Source organism: Triticum dicoccoides, chromosome 5A (assembly GCF_002162155.2).
Source record: "Triticum dicoccoides isolate Atlit2015 ecotype Zavitan chromosome 5A, WEW_v2.0, whole genome shotgun sequence".
Taxonomy (NCBI): domain Eukaryota; kingdom Viridiplantae; phylum Streptophyta; class Magnoliopsida; order Poales; family Poaceae; genus Triticum; species Triticum dicoccoides.
Window position 1 is genome coordinate 570,210,790 of NC_041388.1, and position 20,895 is coordinate 570,231,684.

General features: G+C 39.6%; 1 protein-coding gene and 1 pseudogene across 1 annotated transcript; both read right to left on the reverse strand.

Annotated features, from left to right (window-relative positions):
- Nucleotides 1-5,434: 5,434 nt before the first annotated feature.
- LOC119297920 (noroxomaritidine synthase 2-like) lies at nucleotides 5,435-7,030 on the reverse strand. Its single transcript, XM_037575513.1, has one exon. It carries the CDS (start codon nucleotides 6,998-7,000, stop codon nucleotides 5,435-5,437), a length of 1,566 nt encoding a protein of 521 aa, XP_037431410.1. The 5' UTR covers nucleotides 7,001-7,030.
- Nucleotides 7,031-14,682: 7,652 nt separating this feature from the next.
- LOC119297921 lies at nucleotides 14,683-17,194 on the reverse strand (annotated as a pseudogene).
- Between the last annotated feature and the right edge of the window lie 3,701 nt (nucleotides 17,195-20,895).

A 20,895-nucleotide genomic window follows, 5' to 3' on the forward strand; every position in this document is an offset into this window, starting at 1 on the left:
CAAAAATTAGGGAGGAAGAAGCTTTAGTCCTTTTATTTATTTTTGAACACAGCACAGACGCAAGCGCTCATATACATGCGCATACACTCACCCCTATGAACGCACACATGCACATCCTACCCCTATGAGCACATCCGAAAGACTGAGCCGGCATATCATCTTGAAATTCATGAAGTGTTAATCCTTTTATTAATAGATATAGATATAGATTATGAAATGTAGTTTCATAGTACATATATATATTTGGTATTGTTGATGTTGATACTTTTTAATATAAATTTGGTTAAACTTTTTTGCAACGTTTTACTTGACATAAATCTAATACGTAAAGTAAAAAGAACTGGAGAGAGTATCTTATATCCATTGTGACCCTCTACCCACGAATGTCGATCCAACCTGTGTTGAATACCAAGGTACGCCCATTGTTTCTAAATATAAGCCTTTCTAGGGATTATAATAGAATCTTATATATTTACTAATTAGAGGCACCTTTCAAGCGTTTTAATTAAGCCACACCATCATAATCAATTAAACCGTTGGATTGTAAAATTAAGTCCAAGATAAGAAGAAAACTTGCATAACACAGATGGTTCCGGCCGTCCAAAAAGACATATGACACGGCCAATGTTTCTAAAAAAATCCATATATTCCTTTAAAGCAAATGATAAAGTCCTTCCATAATTACTCTATACTCCCTCAATTCCTTTATATTAGGTGTATTAGTTTTTTCATTAAATTTCACAATGTAAGGTGCATTTGCTCTAATTCCTCGTAATTCCCTTTTTATCCCTTTAGAAAGAGGAAAGTATCTCTATCCTGATTTCCTTTGTATGTCCTTGTATCAAAAGAAGAAAACTATCTCTCTCTAGATTGCATGTATCTCTTACTTTCTTGGACTCAAGGATTTACTTGCCACTAACCAACAAATTTGTCAAGGGTACTTTTGTCATAAGACCTCTATAATTGTGCGCCTTGGTCACCATGTTCAAAATAATACATCTTAGATAAAGAAACGGAGGGAGTATATATGATCTTAGATGTAAAAAAACTCTATAAGATCCATGAGACATCTTTTTTGACATGCAAGATTCGTGAAACTCTTCTGCAATTAAAAAAGGAGTTGCATCGCTCCTTAAAAAAAGAGAAAACATCTCCTCAGCTCATGTGCATTTTTTAGGTAACTTGGCTTCCGTGGTCTATTCCAAAAAAAAAGAAAAAATCTGACACGTCCAATTTTTGAAACGAAATACAAAAGGTATCCGCCCGTTCCTTTAGAAAGGAGATAGTCTAGTTTCAAAAAAAAAAGAAAAAGAGAAAGGAGATAGTCTCCGTCTCAAAAAAGGCCCCTTCCGTTACAAACAGCTAGTAGTGAAAGCCTTCTTGCCAATTAGAAAAAAAAAGCATCTCTCCCAAAAAAGAGAAAGCATGTACATTGGCTCCCGTACATTTTTTAGGCAACCACGGCTCCTGTATATGGCCGGATCGTTCAAGTCATCAAAACTAAGTAGACCACTGAATTGAAAATTTATATCTGATAAAAAGAAATCTTGCCAAACATAAATGTCCCCATCCAAACATTGGCTTGTGACAATTCCAGCATTGTAAAAATAACCATCCGTTCGTCAAACAGAAAAGATAGCGTCCTTAAAATAACAGTACCTGTAATAGAAAAAAAACCCATTTTTTAACATCATAAAATTTATTGGGAATCCAACAAAGACAAACATGCATCAGTGGCAACAATAACCCATATCCAGATATTCATATTATTGTCTGGCATTGCTAATTTGTAACAACTTCGTTGTATCTAACATTAAAGTTGCTAGCCCGTGCAGATGCACGGGTTAACGACTAGTGAACTAAATACAAAATAAAATGAATGAATCTACATTCTAAAATACGTCTATATACATCTGTATTTAGTCCATATGGAAATCTCTAAAAAGAATAATATTTAAGAACGGCGGGAATAGGAATAATTAACTACTAGGGTCCATATGAAAGCCAAATCGATTTGGGTGGGCATAAAACCTGAACAACAAATCAAAATAATCTAGTAATATACTACAAATATATAACTTTTTTATGGAACTAGCAGTCACATAGATCCGCCAATTTTTTTATTTTTATATGTAAACTTTAGGCATTGGTTTCTAGTGGGAGCAGTGTGGTGCGGACACCCAAAAAACATCTCCCGTCACCGACCCAGCCATGCGTAGACACCATCGAGCGCAACCGCAATGCCACCAGAAAGGCCAAACTATCCAACACTCGTGCATGCGCCTCTGTAGCATTAGTTTCCCCCATTCTCTAGTCTACAACACCACATATAATAAAACACTGCAACACGGCAATGGTGTTACAAAAACGAGAAGAGTCCACACATATGAGACACACATAGAGAATGTGACCCAACACGTTAAATAGATAGTAACTGCGGCTCTTCCGTTCCATGGAGTATACAAAATGTAATTTAGACAAGGTTCTTCATTAACGATGGATAGATATAGAAGTTTTGATTCTTCTGTTATGTCATGCTCCAAATTCAAGTATAAAGAGAAAGACAAACTTCTGAAGAGCGAGCAAAACGAAGCCCATCACCGGTAGGCTTGGGCCAAAGCAGAGCGAAGTGAGGCCCGTCGCTGCTGCTTGCCAGGTCGGCAAAGAATGGGAGAAGGCTGTTCTCCAACTTGTCATAGTAACAAGTTGCCATTATAGAAACCAACCACGGGCTGATAAGCACGCTCTTGATTTTTGCGCGTGGATGTAGTGATAGTGCACACTCAATGGTGAAGAGGCTGCCAGCCATGATATCAAGATATCAAAGATAGCGGCAAACTCTACTCCCTTGGGGAAGTTGGTATAGTTTGTGGTGAAGATGTGTTGGACATTCGTGGGGTCACAGGTGATGAGTAACCGCATCCCGCTACTGACCTAGCCATGTGCCCTGGAGTTGTGCCCTGAATCGGCAAGGAGTATGATGAGATAGTCACGCAAGTTGTGGGCGTTGGCCAGGAAGGAAGGTAGCATGTGCAATACTGGTCAGTCTGTGGGAAGCGTTGTTTGGTTCTTTGATCTACTACTATACCAAAGTAGATGTACATAGGGACACGTAGCAGGAGAGTGGAGATGAGTAGCTCTTGCGAGAAACTAATTGACAAAATTATCACGAGGGTAGTGGGGGATATGCTACTGTCGTACTAATTTGATTTATGCATCCTGCGATCGAAGATGGCGATGGCTTCATTTATAGAGAAGTTCCCTCGATCTAAGTTCATTGATGTGCACGTTCTTTCGCATTATGAAGTGCGTGTTGACTAACCAATAATTAGCTAGCAACTAGAATATTATATTTGTAGCTCTAACAATGGTAGTTATATGCTTGAGAAAAGTCTCTAAATCATACTTAATTAGCACTTGGTTAGTAGCCAATCACTATCTGATTAGTAAATACAATAATCTTTTTCACTTATTTGGTGGTGGATGTCCATCTTGAGATATATACTTAGCCGTATCTATTCTTTCTGAAACTATGAAAAGTAGAAATGTGCCAGTTAATGAACCTTTAAAGCTACTAGTCAAACTATGGTATCTTTTTCATGGAAGTTAAAAGTTGAATTTAGGCAAGGATCTTTGATCACGCTGGATATAAACGTAAATGCTTTGCTTCCCACAAGCTATCGGGACCGCCTACGTTAGTAGTGATGGAAGCTGGTTTTGTTGAAGTTATTAGGACCCATCCAGTGCGGTCCATATTTATTTACGTCGTCATCGATGCTATTATCACTATAGTGATATATATTTATATCCATCATGATCATAGGCTGGTCCTATTGATTGTGACCCTTCTCCCGCTCGAATGTTTATTCAACATGCAAGGAATATCTATTTAATTAGGAAATAATATCTACATGTGGGCATGTTACTTTGAGTCCTTACTTAACTTTTTGAAACAAGGCAAAAGATTTGCCATTTTCATTGATTAAGGAGAAGAGAATTGCCTGGTTAATTGACAGAAAACCGGGCTAATAACGTTACAACCCAACCCACATGACATGGGCATCACCGGCCAACCTGGCCACCGGCATGTGACACAACCACGACGTCACATGCCACCGGATGGCCACACGCGCAAGCAACCGACATCATCAGTGTTAGATCCAGTGAATCAGAAATGAAGACAAAAAAATAGCTATTGACTGCAACAGCAGATAATTCATGTAGTACAGTATCAGTGTTAGGTTTTATTCCCGCCCGTACCTAAATGGCCCGCCGGGTGAGCATAGAAAACGTGAAAAAGAACATTGGACTCCAAAGCAAAATAACCGAATTCTTGGTTAATTGAGTGTCAAGTTAGTAATGGACACTAATGCCATTATTACAAATATGTGTATTTGGAGATAACTTACGGTTGTATTCACACAAGGATCTATGACTGTGATGCTTAAAATATAGAGTGCTCATTTCTCGCTTGTTACCCGGTCATAGAAGCAGCAAAGAAATATATTTTGCTGTCGATGTTATTATTACTTATTATTTATTGCGATTCATATTTATTTCATGGTGATCCATATTATTATGTATATTGGTCATAATTTTAAATATATAGCACGCTATCTCGGCAATATAGCACCCATTTATCTGCTAACGCTTATGCCGCTATTTAAAACTTTGATCGTGGTGTATATTTAATACCATGGTGGTTGTAGGTCGATAGCAACAGAAGAAAGAAATGTATATCCTTCGTGACACTCCTTCAAAACAGATGTTGATTCCACATGCGATAAATGACATTTCCTTAGAAAATAATTAGTATCCAAAAGTGATAAACAAACTATCAAAGGGGTCCCATATATCAAAGCCAACTATATAACATTTGTTCTTGCCATACATTAGATGGCTTCGTCTCTCTCTCTCTCTCTTTGTGTGTGTCTCTCTCTCTCATTGCTAATGTCTAAAACGTGGTACCAGTGGAGTAGATAGGTGGGCTCAATGAGGACCAATGTTCATGGAGCTGGTGCGCATTCATTCACTCAACTTGAATAGCGACCTAAACCTGTCTGATTACATACAACTCAATCAAACAAAAATGCTAATAATCTAGGTATGGCCTCTCGATTGATTCTAAGTAGAAACCATGAGTGCATCAACAAGACAAAATACAAAGCACATCCACAACCAGGCCAACTATGCCCACTCCTCCGTCCAAGAGAGACAGAAAATGCTTCTGAGGCAAGCTATCCTTCAATCCTCATCCTCGTCCACGACTCAACAGAAAATGTATGCAAATAATAGATATAAATTTAAACATATGTCCTTATTATTTTATCATATAAATAGCAATCCATGTATATAAATACAATACTGAGATTCCAGGCCTGGGAAGAACCATGCAGGACCCTTAAGTAAGTTTAAACACAAGGATTGTGTAATATTACAATTCTCGCTTCCTCAGTTTAACTATAAATCCATTTTTCATCTGTAGTATACAAGATGGCTTGGGCTGGATGATCTGCCCTTCCACCACCTCGACATCAAAGTTCCACAACACAGTCGCAACGACGGTCTTCATCTGCATAACCGCAATCTCCTTGCCAGGGCAGATCCTCGAGCCTGAGTTGAAGGCCAAGAACTTGTGAGATGGTACGTACCTTAGGGTGTTGCCATCCTTTGACAACCACCTATTCGGGTTATAGTTAAGGCAGTCTTTACCCCATAGGTCTTCCATTCTCCCCATGGAGTGGAGAGATATAAGGATGGTGTCCCCGACCTTCACCTCATGGCCACTCGGCATGATATCACCAGCAGCCACTGTCTTGCGCTCAATAGGTGCCGATGGGTACAACCTAAGAGTCTCGTACAACGCAGCTCTGAGATAGACCAGAGGTTTTGTATCCTCTGGTTCAAAGATCATCATGGCACCCGTACTCGCGGGTACTTTGCGCGATGCAATGGGTGAGAGTTGACTGCGGATAATTGATACAATGCCAGGGTTCTGGGCGAGGTTGTAGAAGACCCAGGGTAGAGTGGTACCAATCGTGTCCCGCCCAGCAAGCATGAAGCTGAGGAGCACCGCATGGAGCAAGTCATTGTCTGTGTAGTCTGGGTCATTTATGTAGGAAGATAGAATATCCTCGTGTTCATCATCATTACTCAATGCACATCTTCCCCTATTGAGAGTTATCTTACTCCTCTCCTCGATCATCTCTGCAGCAAATCTTCTTAGCACCGTGTGCGCCGTGCGAAGCTTCCTCTCGGAGCCGATGTTTAGGCGCCTCATTGCCTTCCAGCAAGAGGTTGGAATTAAGTGTCGGATAAATCCCACCTCCATGACCGTGTCCATCGCGACCGCGGCATCCATGGGTGGCATCGACATGTCTAAGGAGAAGGACAGGAGGCCAGGATCCACGCCAAAGAGAGGTGTGGCAGCCAAGTCAAACATAAACCTGGAAAACATTTCTTGCATGTCGAACGGAGTGCCGGTGCTTGCCAGGTGGGAAAATAATGGTAGAAGGCCATTCTCCACCTTGTCACGGCAGCAAGTTGCCATACTAGCAACCAACCGTGGGCTGCTAAGCACGCTCTGGATTTTTGCGCGCGGCCGAAGAGAGGGTGCACCATCAATGGTGAAGAGGCTACCAGCCATGATGTCAAAGATGGCGGCAAACTCTGCTCCCTTGGGGAAGTTGGTGTAGTTTGTGGTGAAGATGTGTCGTACATTCGCGGGGTCGCAGGTGATGAGCAACCGCATCCCGCTCCCAACCGGGCCATGCGCCTTGAAGTTGTGGCCTGATTCGGCAAGCACTATGGAGAGATAGTCATGCAAGTTGTGGGAGTTGGCCAGGAAGGAAGGTAACATGTGCAATATTGGCCAGTTTGTGGGAAGCATTGTTGGGTTCTTTGATCTACTACTATACCTAAAGTAGAAGTACATAGGGACAAGTAGCACGAGAGTGGAGATGAGAAGCTCTTGCGAGAAACTACTCGACATTGTTATCATGAGGGTAGCAGGGGATATGCTATTGTCGTACTACTTTGATTTATGCATCCTGCAATCGAACATAGCGATGGCTTCATTTATAGACAAGTTCCCTCGATCTAAGTCCATTGTGGTGCACGTTGTTTCTCATTGTGAAGTGCATGTTGACTAGCCAATAATTAGCTTGCCACTACAAGAATATATTTGTAGCTCCAACGGAGGTAGTTATATGCTCGAGAAAAGTCTCCAAATCGCACTTAATTAGCAGTTGGTCAGTAACCAATCACTCACCAATTAGGAAATATAATAGTCTTTTTGCTTATTTGGTGGTGGATGTCTATCTTGAGATAGTTAGCCGTACCTATTCTTGCTAAACTATAAAAATTAAGAACATAATAGCCAATGAACCTTTAAAGCTACTAGTCAAACTATGGTATCTTTTTCATGGAACTTGGAAGTTGAATTTAGGCAAGGATCTTTGATCACGATGGATGTAAACGTAGAGGGTTTTCTTCCCACGAGCTACCGGTACCGGTCACATTAGCAGTGATGGAAACTGGTTTTGTTGAAGTTATTATGGCCCATCCACTTTGGTCTATATTAATTTACGCTGTTGTCGATATTATTATCACTATACTGATATATATTTATATCCATCATGATCATAGGCTACTAGGAAGGAAATAATGAAATGACAAGCACTCTCACCGGTCCTTTTTTATCTGCATATAAGTTTTGTCCGAAGTCAAAATATCTTTACTTTGACCGAACTTCTAGAAAAATGTATCAACATTCATGAAGCCAAATCAATACTTTAGGTTCACTAGCACAAATGCCCATGCGTTGCAACGGGTGAAAAAACCACACTTTTCTAACCCAATTGCTCAAGACCCCCAACCCCCATTCCTCATTCCACGATCCACCGCTAGGCATGATGACATGAACAAACTCTTTGAAATCCTCCATGCTGCCATGAAAATATGTATTGCGGAAAAAATATGAACATATTTCAGAAGTGTACTAAAGGTGTGTGGAATTTTAAATCACATAAATATCTACCTGGTTGTCAGTATCCCTTCATGCCTTTGTTGGAGTTGCTTAGTGATGCCCAAAACATATCGCATTATACTGTATATAGTAAAGTTTATTCTAGTACAATGTTTGTGCTTCACTACGGAGGTAACACTGATTTTCATGAACCAATGTTGGCTAGGTTTAGGGACTGTGTATATAGCACGATTCGTATCCAACAATCAAGAAAATATTTTTAACATGTACTATCTTTTTCATCATATATTTTTTAAATATATTGTACATGAACAATAAGTAAAAAAATAATTATGATTTAGACATAGTTTTTCTTGCAGGTGTTAAACAATTCTAACATAATTTTCTCTACATTTATGGGAGGGGTAAAACTTCGCGTTCGTGGGACTATAGCTAGTGGCAGAGGATGGAATGTTTTTGTGGGGGGCCACTTTTGAATGATTTCTAACTGGTATACTTTTGTTCCCACAATCTTTTTAGAGATCAACACCTCATTATGGGACAAAACAAATGACAAAAAGTCACGAGGCTATTTGGACACTTTCCTTTTTATTACCGGACGACTTCTCACTTTGCTATGTTTCTCCATCAATCCTAGAAATCCCTCCTTTTTTCTTTATTTTCAATTCCCGGAATTCCTTCTTTCCTTCTTTGTTCTCTCCTTCTTCCTTGTTAGGACACTTTCTTCTTATTACAGGATGGCTGGTTTCCCAGTTTTTCCCCGAATCCCTCTTTTCCTTCTTATTACGCGACAACTTCCTACTTTCCTATTTTTTTCGCTTTCAATCCCCAAAAGCCCTCCTTTCCTTCTTATTACTGGACAGGTTCCCACCTTCCTATTTTTTTGTCAATCACGGATATCCCTTCTTTCCATCTTTATCTTTAGGAAACATGAGACCCACACTTCACTATGTTCGCTAGATGGCTTCTTGATATACCAAGGAGATTAAAGATGTATGCATATTGGGTAGATTGGATTTGAGGGAGCAAGGTGGGACTATTTAACAACTGTATCTACATTTGTTTCTTCAAATAACACAACTAGTTCGGTTGGCTGTGCCATTATCTGTTGGACGTTAGGTTTGGGGATTGAATCCTCTCATCGGCATGTATTTTTTGCTACAAACATGATAGGTGAGCCAGAGCGCACGGGCGGGCTCAGTTCACCCGGCTCGGACGAATTATACTCACCGATGATGACGGACGAAACGAGCATTGACGGGTGAAACTAATAACGAACGAAAATTAGGGAGGAAGAAGCTTTAGTCCTTTTATTTATTTTTGAACACAGCACAGACGCAAGCGCTCATATACACGCGCATGCACTCACTCCTATGAACGCACACATGCACATCCTACCCCTATGAGCACATCCGAAAGACTAAGCCGGCATATCATCTTGAAATTCATGAAGTGTTAATCCTTTTATTAATAGATATAGATATAGATTATGAAATGTAGTTTCATAGTACATATATATTTGGTATCGTTGATGTTGATACTTTTTAATATAAATGTGGTTAAACTTTTTGCAACGTTTGACTTGACATAAATCTAATACGTAAAGTAAAAAGAACCGGAGAGAGTATCTTATATCCATTGTGACCCTCTACCCACGAATGTCGATCCAACCTGCGTTGAATACCAAGGTACGCCCATTGTTTCTAAATATAAGCCTTTTTTAGAGATTCTAATAGAATCTTATATATTTACTAATTAGAGGCACCTTTCAAGCGTTTTAATCAAGCCACACCATCATAATCAATTAAACCGTTGGATTGTAAAATTAAGCCCGAGATAAGAAAAAAACTTGCATAACACAGATGGTTCCGGCCGTCCAAAAAGACATATGACACGGCCAATGTTTCTAAAAAAAATCCATATATTCCTTTAAAGCAAATGATAAAGTCCTTCCATAATTACTCTATACTCCCTCAATTCCTTTATATTAGGTGTATTAGTTTTTTCATTAAATTTCACAATGTAAGGTGCATTTGCTCTAATTCCTCGTAATTCCCTTTTTATCCCTCTAGAAAGAGGAAAGTATCTCTATCCTGATTTCCTTTGTATATCCTTGTATCAAAAGAAGAAAACTATCTCTCTCTGGATTGCATGTATCTCTTACTTTCTTGGACTCAAGGATTTACTTGCCACTAACCAACAAATTTGCCAAGGGTACTTTTGTCATAAGACCTCTATAATTATGCGCCTTGGTCACCATGTTCAAAATAATACATCTTAGGTAAAAAAACGAAGGGAGTATATATTATCTTAGATGTAAAAAAAACTCAATAAGATCCATGAGACATCTTTTTTGACATGCAGGATTCGTGAAACTCTTCTGCAATTAAAAAAGGAGTTGCATCGCTCCTTCAAAAAAGAGAAAACATCTCCTCAGCTCATGTGCATTTTTTAGGTAACCTTGGCTTCCGTGGTCTATTCCAAAAAAAAAGAAAAAATCTGACACGTCCAATTTTTGAAACGAAATACAAAAGGTATCCGCCCGTTCCTTTAGAAAGGAGATAGTCTAGTTTCAAAAAGAAAAGAAAAAAGAAGGGAGATAGTCTCCGTCTCAAAAAAGGCCCCTTCCGTTACAAACAACTAGTAGTGAAAGCCTTCTTGCCAATTAGAAAAAAACCATCTCTCCCAAAAAAGAGAAAGCATGTACATTGGCTCCCGTACATTTTTTAGGCAACCACGGCTCCTGTATATGGCCGGATCGTTCAAGTCATCAAAACTAAGTAGACCACTGAATTGAAAATTTATATCTGCTAAAAAGAAATCTTGCCAAACATAAATGTCCCCATCCAAACATTGGCTTGTGACAATTCCAACGTTGTAAAAAAAACCCGTCCGTTCCTCAAACAGAAAAGATAGCATCCTTAAAAAAACAGTACCAGTAATAGAAAAAAACCATTTTTTAACATCATAAAATTTATTGGGAACCCAACAAAGACAAACATGCATCAGTGGTAACAATAACCCATATCCAGATATTCATATTATTGTCAGGCATTGCTAATTTGTAACAACTTTGTTGTATCTAACATTAAAGTTGCTAGCCCGTGCAGATGCACAGGTTAAAGACTAGTGAACTAAATACAAAACAAAATGAATGAATCTACATTCTAAAATACGTCTATATACATCTGTATTTAGTCCATATGGAAATCTCTAAAAAGAATATATTTAAGAACGGAGGGAATAGGAATAATTAACTACTAGGGTCCATATGAAAGCCAATCGATTTGGGTGGGCATAAAACCTGAACAACAAATCAAAATAATCTAGTAATATACTACAAATATATAACTTTTTTATGGAACTAGCAGTCACATAGATCCGCCAATTTTTTTATTTTTATATGTAAACTTTAGGCATTGGTTTCTAGTGGGAGCAGTGTGGTGCGGACACCGAAAAAACATCTCCCGTCACCGACCCAGCCATGTGTAGACACCATCGAGCGCAACCGCAATGCCACTAGAAAGGCCAAACTATCCAACACTCGTGCATGCGCCTCTGTAGCATTAGTTTCCCCCATTCTCTAGTCTACAACACCACATATAATAAAACTCTGCAACACGGCAATGGTGTTACAAAAATGAGAAGAGTCCACACATATGAGACACACATGGAGAATGTGACCCAACACGTTAAATAGATAGTAACTGTGGCTCTTCCTTTCCATGGAGTATACAAAATGTAATTTAGACAAGGTTCTTCGTTAACGATGGATAGATATAGAAGTTTTGATTCTTCTGTTATGTCATGCACCAAATTCAAGTATAAAGAGAAAGACAAAGTTCTGAAGAGCGAGCAAAATGAGGCCCATCACCGGTAGGCTTTGGCCAAAGCAGAGCGAAGCGAGGCCCGTCGTTGCTGCTTGCCAGGTCGGCAAAGAATGGGAGAAGGCTGTTCTCCAACTTGTCATAGTAACAAGTTGCCATTATAGAAACCAACCACGGGCTGATAGGCACGCTCTTGATTTTTGCGCGCGGATGTAAAGACAGTGCACAATCATTGGTGAAGAGGCTGCCAGCCATGATATCGAAGATAGCGGCATACTCTGCTCCCTTGGGGAAGTTGGTATAGTTTGTGGTGAAGATGTGTTGGACATTCGTGGGGTCACAGGTGATGAGTAACCGCATCCCGCTACTGACCTAGCCATGTACCCTGGAGTTGTGGCCTGAATCGGCAAGGAGTATGATGAGATAGTCACGCAAGTTGTGGGCGTTGGCCAGGAAGGAAGGTAGCATGTGCAATATTGGTCAGTCTGTGGGAAGCGTTGTTTGGTTCTTTGATCTACTACTATACCAAAGTAGATGTACATAGGGACACATAGCAGAAGAGTGGAGATGAGCAACTCTTGCGAGAAACTAATTGACAATAGTATCACGAGGGTAGTGGGGGATATGCTACTGTCGTACTAATTTGATTTATGCATCCTGCGATCGAAGATGGCGATGGCTTCATTTATAGAGAAGTTCCCTCGATCTAAGTCCATTGATGTGAACGTTCTTTCGCATTATGAAGTGCGTGTTGACTAACCAATAATTAGCTAGCAACTAGAATATTATATTTGTAGCTCTAACAAAGGTAGTTATATGCTTGAGAAAAGTCTCTAAATCATACTTAATTAGCACTTGGTCAGTAGCCAATCACTATCCGATTAGGAAATACAATAATCTTTTTCACTTATTTGGTGGTGGATGTCCATCTTGAGATATAAACTTAGCCGTATCTATTCTTTCTGAAACTATGAAAATTAGAAATTTGCCAGTTAATGAACCTTTAAAGCTACTAGTCAAACTATGGTATCTTTTTCATGGAAGTTAAAAGTTGAATTTAGGCAAGGATCTTTGATCACGTTGGATATAAACGTAAATTGTTTGCTTCCCACAAGCTATCGGGACCGCCTACATTAGTAGTGATGGAAGCTGGTTTTGTTGAAGTTATTAGGACCCATCCAGTGCGGTCCATATTTATTTACGTCATTATCGATACTATTATCACTATAGTGATATATATTTATATCCATCATGATCATAGGCTGGTCCTATTGATTATGACCCTCCTCCCGCTCGAATGTTTATTCAACATGCAAGGAATATGTATTTAATTAGGAAATAATATCTACATGTGGGCATGTTACTTTGAGTCCTTAGTTAACTTTTTGAAACAAGGCAAAAGATTCGCCATTTTCATTGATTAAGGAGAAGAGAATTGCCTGGTTAATTGACAGAAAACCGGGCTAATACCAGTACAACCCAACCCACATGACATGGGCATCACCGGCCAACCTGGCCACCGACATGTGACACAACCACGATGTCACATGCCACCGGATGGCCACACGCGCAAGCAACCGACATCATCAGTGTTAGATCGAGTTAATCAGAAATGAAGACAAAAAAATAGCTATTGACTGCAACAACAGATAATTCATATAGTACAGTATCAGTGTTAGGTTTTATTCCGGCCCGTACCTAAATGGCCCGCCGGGTGAGCATAGAAAACGTGAAAAAGAACATTCGACTCCAAAGCAAAATAACCGAATTCTTGGTTAATTGAGTGTCAAGTTACTAATGGACACTAATGCCATTATTACAAATATGTGTATTTGGAGATAACTTGCGGTTGTATTCAGACAAGGATCTATGACCGTGATGCTTAAAATATAGAGTGCTCATTTCTCGCTTGTTACCCGGTCATAGAAGCAGCAAAGAAAGATATTTTGTTGTCGATGTTATTATTACTTATTATTTATTGCGATTCATATTTATTTCATGGTGATCCATATTATTATGTATATTGGTCATAATTTTAAATATATAGCACGCTCTCTCGGCACTATAGCACCCATTTATCTGCTAACGCTTATGCCGCTATTTAAAACTTTGATCGTGGTGTATATTTAAGACCATGGTGGTCGTAGGTCGATAGCAACAGAAGAAAGAAATGTATATCCTTCGTGACTCTCCTTCAAAACAGATGTTGATTCCACATGCGATAAATGACATTTTCTTAGAAAATAATTAGTATCCAAAAGTGATAAACAAACTATCAAAGGGGTCCCATATATCAAAGCCAACTGTATAACATTTGTTCTTGCCATATATTAGATGGCTTCGTCTCTCTCTCTCTCTCTGTGTCTCTCTCTCTCTCATTGCTAATGTCTAAAACGTGGTACCAGTGGAGTAGATAGGTGGGCTCAATGAGGACGAATGTTCATGGAGCTGGTGCGCATTCATTCAATCAACTTGAATAGCGACCTAAACCTGTCTGATTACATACAGCTCAATCAAACAAAAATGCTAATAATCTAGGTATGGCCTCTCGATTGATTCTAAGTAGAAACCATGAGTGCATCAACAAGACAAAATACAAAGTACATCCACAACCAGGCCAACTATGCCCACTCCTCCGTCCAAGAGAGATAGAAAATGCTTCCGAGGCAAGCTATCCTTCGATCCTCATCCTCGTCCCCGACTCAACAGAAAATGTATGCAAATAATAGATATAAATTTAAACATATGTCCTTATTATTTTATCATATAAATAGCAATCCATGTATATAAATACAATACTGAGATTCCAGGCCTGGGAAGAACCATGCAGGACCCTTAAGTAAGTTTAAACACAAGGATTATGTAATGTTACAATTCTCGCTTCCTCAGTTTAACTATAAATCCATTTTTCATCTGTAGTATACAAGATGGCTTGGGCTGGATGATCTGCCCTTCCACCACCTCGACATCAAAGTTCCACAACACAGTCGCAACGACGGTCTTCATCTGCATAACCGCAATCTCCTTGCCAGGGCAGATCCTCGAGCCTGAGTTGAAGGCCAAGAACTTGTGAGATGGTACGTACCTTAGGGTGTTGCCATCCTTTGACAACCACCTATTCGGGTTATAGTTAAGGCAGTCTTTACCCCATAGGTCTTCCATTCTCCCCATGGAGTGGAGAGATATAAGGATGGTGTCCCCGACCTTCACCTCATGGCCACTCGGCATGATATCACCATCAGCCACTGTCTTGCGCTCAATAGGTGCCGATGGGTACAACCTAAGAGTCTCGTACAACGCAGCTCTGAGATAGACCAGAGGTTTTGTATCCTCTGGTTCAAAGATCATCATGGCACCCGTACTCGCGGGTACTTTGCGCGATGCAATGGGTGAGAGTTGACTGTGGATAATTGATACAATGCCAGGGTTCTGGGCGAGGTTGTAGAAGACCCAGGGTAGAGTGGTACCAATCGTGTCCCGCCCAGCAAGCATGAAGCTGAGGAGCACCGCATGGAGCAAGTCATTGTCTGTGTAGTTTGGGTCATTTATGTAGGAAGATAGAATATCCTCGTGTTCATCGTCATTACTCAATGCACATCTTCTCCCATTGAGAGTTATCTTACTCCTCTCCTCGATCATCTCTGCAGCAAATCTTAGCACCGTGTGCGCCGTACGAAGATTCCTCTCGGAGCCGATGTTTAGGCGCCTCATTGCCTTCCAGCAAGAGGCTGGAATTAAGTGTCGGATAAATCCCACCTCCATGACCGTGTCCATCGCGCCCGCGGCATCCATGGGTGGCATCGACATGTCTAAGGAGAAGGACAGGAGGCCAGGGTCCACGCCAAAGAGAGGTGTGGCAGCCAAGTCAAACATAAACCTGGAAAACACTTCTTGCATTTCGAACGGAGTGCCGGTGGATGCCAGGTGGGAAAATAATGGTAGAAGGCCATTCTCCACCTTGTCATGGCAGCAAGTTGCCATACTAGCAACCAACCGTGGGCTACTAAGCACGCTCTGGAGTTTTGCGCGCGGCCGAAGAGAGGGTGCACCATCAATGGTGAAGAGGCTACCAGCCATGATGTCAAAGATGGCGGCAAACTCTGCTCCCTTGGGAAAGTTGGTGTAGTTTGTGGTGAAGATGTGTCATACATTCGCGGGGTCGCAGGTGATGAGCAACCGCATCCCGCTCCAAACCAGGCCATGCGCCTTGAAGTTGTGGCCTGATTCGGCAAGCACTATGGAGAGATAGTCATGCAAGTTGTGGGAGTTGGCCAGGAAGGAAGGTAACATGTGCAATATTGGCCAGTTTGTGGGAAGCATTGTTGGGTTCTTTGATCTACTACTATACCTAAAGTAGAAGTACATAGGGACAAGTAGCACGAGAGTGGAGATGAGCAGCTCTTGCGAGAAACTACTCGACATTATTATCATGAGGGTAGGGGGGGGGATATTCTATTGTCGTACTACTTCGATTTATGCATCCTGCAATCGAACATGGCGATGTCTTCATTTATAGACAAGTTCCCTCGATCTAAGTCCATTGTGGTGCACATTGTTTCTCATTGTGAAGTGCATGTTGACTAGCCAATAATTAGCTTGCCACTACAAGAATATATTTGTAGCTCCAACAGAGGTATTTATACGCTCGAGAAAAGTCTCCAAATTGCACTTAATTAGCAGTTGGTCAGTAACCAATCAGTCACCAATTAGGAAATATAATAGTCTTTTTGCTTATTCGGTGGTGGATGTCTATCTTGAGATAGTTAGCTGTACCTATTCTTTCTAAAACTAAAAAAATTAAAAACATAATAGCTAATGAATCTTTAAAGCTACTAGTCAAACTATGGTATCTTTTTCATGGAACTTGGAAGTTGAATTTAGGCAAGGATCTTTGAACACGATGGATGTAAACGTAGAGGGTTTTCTTCCCACGAGCTACCGGTACCGGTCAAATTAGTAGTGATGGAAACTGGTTTTGTTGAAGTTATTATGGCCCATCCACTTTGGTCTATACTAATTTACGCCGTTGTCGATATTATTATCACTATAGTGATATATATTTATATCCATCATGATCATAGGCTACTAGGAAGGAAATAATGAAACTACAAGCACTCTCACCGGTCCTTTTTTATCTGCATATAAGTTTTGTCCGAAGTCAAAATATCTTTACTTTGACCGAACTTCTAGAAAAAAGTATCAACATTCATGAAGCCAAATCAATACTTTAGGTTCACTAGCACAAATGCCCATGCGTTGCAACGGGTGAAAAAAACCACACTTCTCTAACCCAATTGCTCAAGACCCCCCACCCCCATTCCTCATTCCATGATCCACCGCTAGGCATGATGACATGAACAAACTCTTTGAAATCCTCCATGCTGCCATGAAAATATGTATTGCGGAAAAAATATGAACATATTTCAGAAGTGTACTAAAGGTGTGTGGAATTTAATATCTACCTGGTTGTCAGTATCCCTTCATGCCTTTGTTGGAGTTGCTTAGTGATGCCCAAAACATATCGCATTATACTGTAAATAGTAAAGTTTATTCTAGTACAATGTTTGTGCTTCACTACGGAGGTAACACTGATTTTCATGAACCAATGTTGGCTAGGTTTAGGGACTGTGTATATAGCACTATTCGTGTCCAACAATCAAGCAAATATTTTTAACATGTACTATCTTTTTCATCATATATTTTTTAAATATATTGTACATGAACAATAAGTAAAAAAGTTAATTATTATTTAGACATAGTTTTTCTTGCAAGTGTTAAACAATTCTAACATAATTTTCTCTCCATTTATGGGAGGGGTAAAACTACGCGTTCGTGGGACTATAGCTAGTGGCAGAGGATGAAATGTTTTTGAGGGGGGGCACTTTTGAATGATTTCTAACTGGTATACTTTTGTTCCCACAATCTTTTTAGAGATCAACAACTCATTATGGGACAAAACAAATGACAAAAAGTCACGAGGCTAATAGGACACTTTCCTTTTTATTACCGGACGACTTCTCACTTTGCTATTTTTCTCCATCAATCCCAGAAATCCCTCCTTTTTTCTTTATTTTCAATTCCCGGAATCCCTCCTTTCCTTCTTTGTTCTCTCCTTCTTCCTTGTTAGGACACTTTCTTCTTATTACGGGATGGCTGGTTTCCCAGTTTTCCCCCAAATCCCTCTTTTCCTTCTTATTACGCGACAACTTCCTACTTTCCTATTTTTTCGCTTTCAATCCCCGAAAGCCCTCCTTTCCTTCTTATTACCGGACAGGTTCCCACCTTCCTATTTTTTGTCAATCACGGAAATCCCTTCTTTCCATCTTGATCTTTAGGAAACATGAGACCGACACTTCACTATGTTCGCTAGATGGCTTCTTGATATACCAAGGAGATTAAAGATGTATGCATATTGGGTAGATTGGATTTGAGGGAGCAAGGTGGGACTATTTAACAGCTAAATCTACATTTGTTTCTTCAAATAACACAACTAGTTCGGTTGGCTGTGCCATTATCTGTTGGACGTTAGGTTTGGGGATTGAATCCTCTCATCGGCATGTATTTTTTGCTTCAAACATGATAGGTGGGCCAGAGCGAACGGGCGGGCTCAGTTCACCCGGCTCGGACGAATTATACTCACCGACGACGGACGAAACGAGCATTGACGGGTGAAACTAATGACGAACGAAAATTAGGGAGGAAGAAGCTTTAGTCCTTTTATTTATTTTTGAACACAACACAGACGCAAGCGCTCATATACACGCGCATACACTCACTTCTATGAACACACACATGCACATCCTTCCCCTATGAGCACATCCGAAAGACTGAGCCGGCATATCATCTTGAAATTCATGAAGTGTTAATCCTTTTATTAATAGATATAGATATAGATTATGAAATGTAGTTTCATAGTACATATATATTTGGTATCGTTGATGTTGATACTTTTTAATATAAATTTGGTTAAACTTTTTGCAACGTTTGACTTGACATAAATCTAATACGTAAAGTAAAAAGAACTGGAGAGAGTATCTTATATCCATTGTGACCCTCTACCCACAAATGTCGATCCAACCTGCATTGAATACCAAGGTACGCCCATTGTTTCTAAATATAAGCCTTTTTAGAGATTCTAATAGAATCTTATATATTTACTAATTAGAGGCACCTTTCAAGCGTTTTAATTAAGCCACACCATCATAATCAATTAAACCGTTGGATTGTAAAATTAAGTCTGAGATAAGAAGAAAACTTGCATAACACAGATGGTTCCGGCCGTCCAAAAAGACATATGACACGGCCAATGTTTCGAAAAAAAATCCATATATTACTTTAAAGCAAATGATAAAGTCCTTCCATAATTACTCTATACTCCCTCAATTCCTTTATATTAGGTGTATTAGTTTTTTCATTAAATTTCACAATGTAAGGTGCATTTGCTCTAATTCCTCGTAATTCCCTTTTTATCCCTCTAGAAAGAGGAAAGTATCTCTATCCTGATTTCCTTTGTATGTCCTTGTATCAAAAGAAGAAAACTATCTCTCTCTGGATTGCATGTATCTCTTACTTTCTTGGACTCAAGGATTTACCTGCCACTAACCAACAAATTTGCCAAGGGTACTTTTGTCATAAGACCCCTATAATTGGCTCCCGTACATTTTTTAGGCAACCACGGCTTTTGTATATGGCCGGATCGTTCAAGTCATCAAAACTAAGTAGACCACTGAATTGAAAATTTATATCCGATAAAAAGAAATCTTGCCAAACATAAATGTCCCCATCCAAAGACCTCTATAATTGTGCGCCTTGGTCACCATGTTCAAAATAATACATCTTAGATAAAGAAACGGAGGGAGTATATATGATCTTAGATGTAAAAAGAACTCTATAAGATCCATGAGACATCTTTTTTGACATGCATGATTCGTGAAACTCTTCTGCAATTAAAAAAGGAGTTGCATCGCTCCGTAAAAAAAAGAGAAAACATCTCCTCAGCTCATGTGCATTTTTAGGTAACCTTGGCTTCCGTGGTCCATTCCAAAAAAAAGAAAAAATCTGACACGTCCAATTTTTGAAACGAAATACAAAAGGTATCCGCCCGTTCCTTTAGAAAGGAGATAGTCTAGTTTCAAAAAAAGAAAAGAAAAAAGAAAGGAGATAGTCTCCATCTCAAAAAAGGCCCCTTCGGTTACAAACAGCTAGTAGTGAAAGCCTTCTTGCCAATTAGAAAAAAAAGCATCTCTCCCAAAAAAGAGAAAGCATGTACATTGGCTCCCGTACATTTTTTAGGCAACCACGGCTCCTGTATATGGCCGGATCGTTCAAGTCATCAAAACTAAGTAGACCACTGAATTGAAAATTTATATCTGATAAAAAGAAATCTTGCCAAACATCAATGTCCCCATCCAAACATTGGCTTGTGACAATTCCAACGTTGTAAAAAAACCCATCCGTTCCTCAAACAGAAAAGATAGCGTCCTTAAAAAAACAGTACCTGTAATAGAAAAAAACCATTTTTTAACATCATAAAATTTATTGGGAATCCAACAAAGACAAACATGCATCAGTGGCAACAATAACCCATATCCAGATATTCATATTATTGCCTGGCATTGCTAATTTGTAACAACTTTCTTGTATCTAACATTAAAGTTGCTAGCCCGTGCAGATGCACGGGTTAACGACTAGTGAACTAAATACAAAACAAAATGAATGAATCTACATTCTAAAATACGTCTATATACATCTGTATTTAGTTCATATGGAAGTATCTAAAAAGAATAATATTTAAGAACGGAGGGAATAGGAATAATTAACTACTAGGGTCCATATGAAAGCCAATCGATTTGGGTGGGCATAAAACCTGAACAACAATTCAAAATAATCTAGTAATATACTACAAATATATAACTTTTTTATGGAACTAGCAGTCACATAGATCCGCCAATTTTTTTATTTTTATATGTAAACTTTAGGCATTGGTTTCTAGTGGGAGCAGTGTGGTGCGGACACCGAAAAAACATCTCCCATCACCGACCCAGCCATGCGTAGACACCATCGAGCGCAACCGCAATGCCA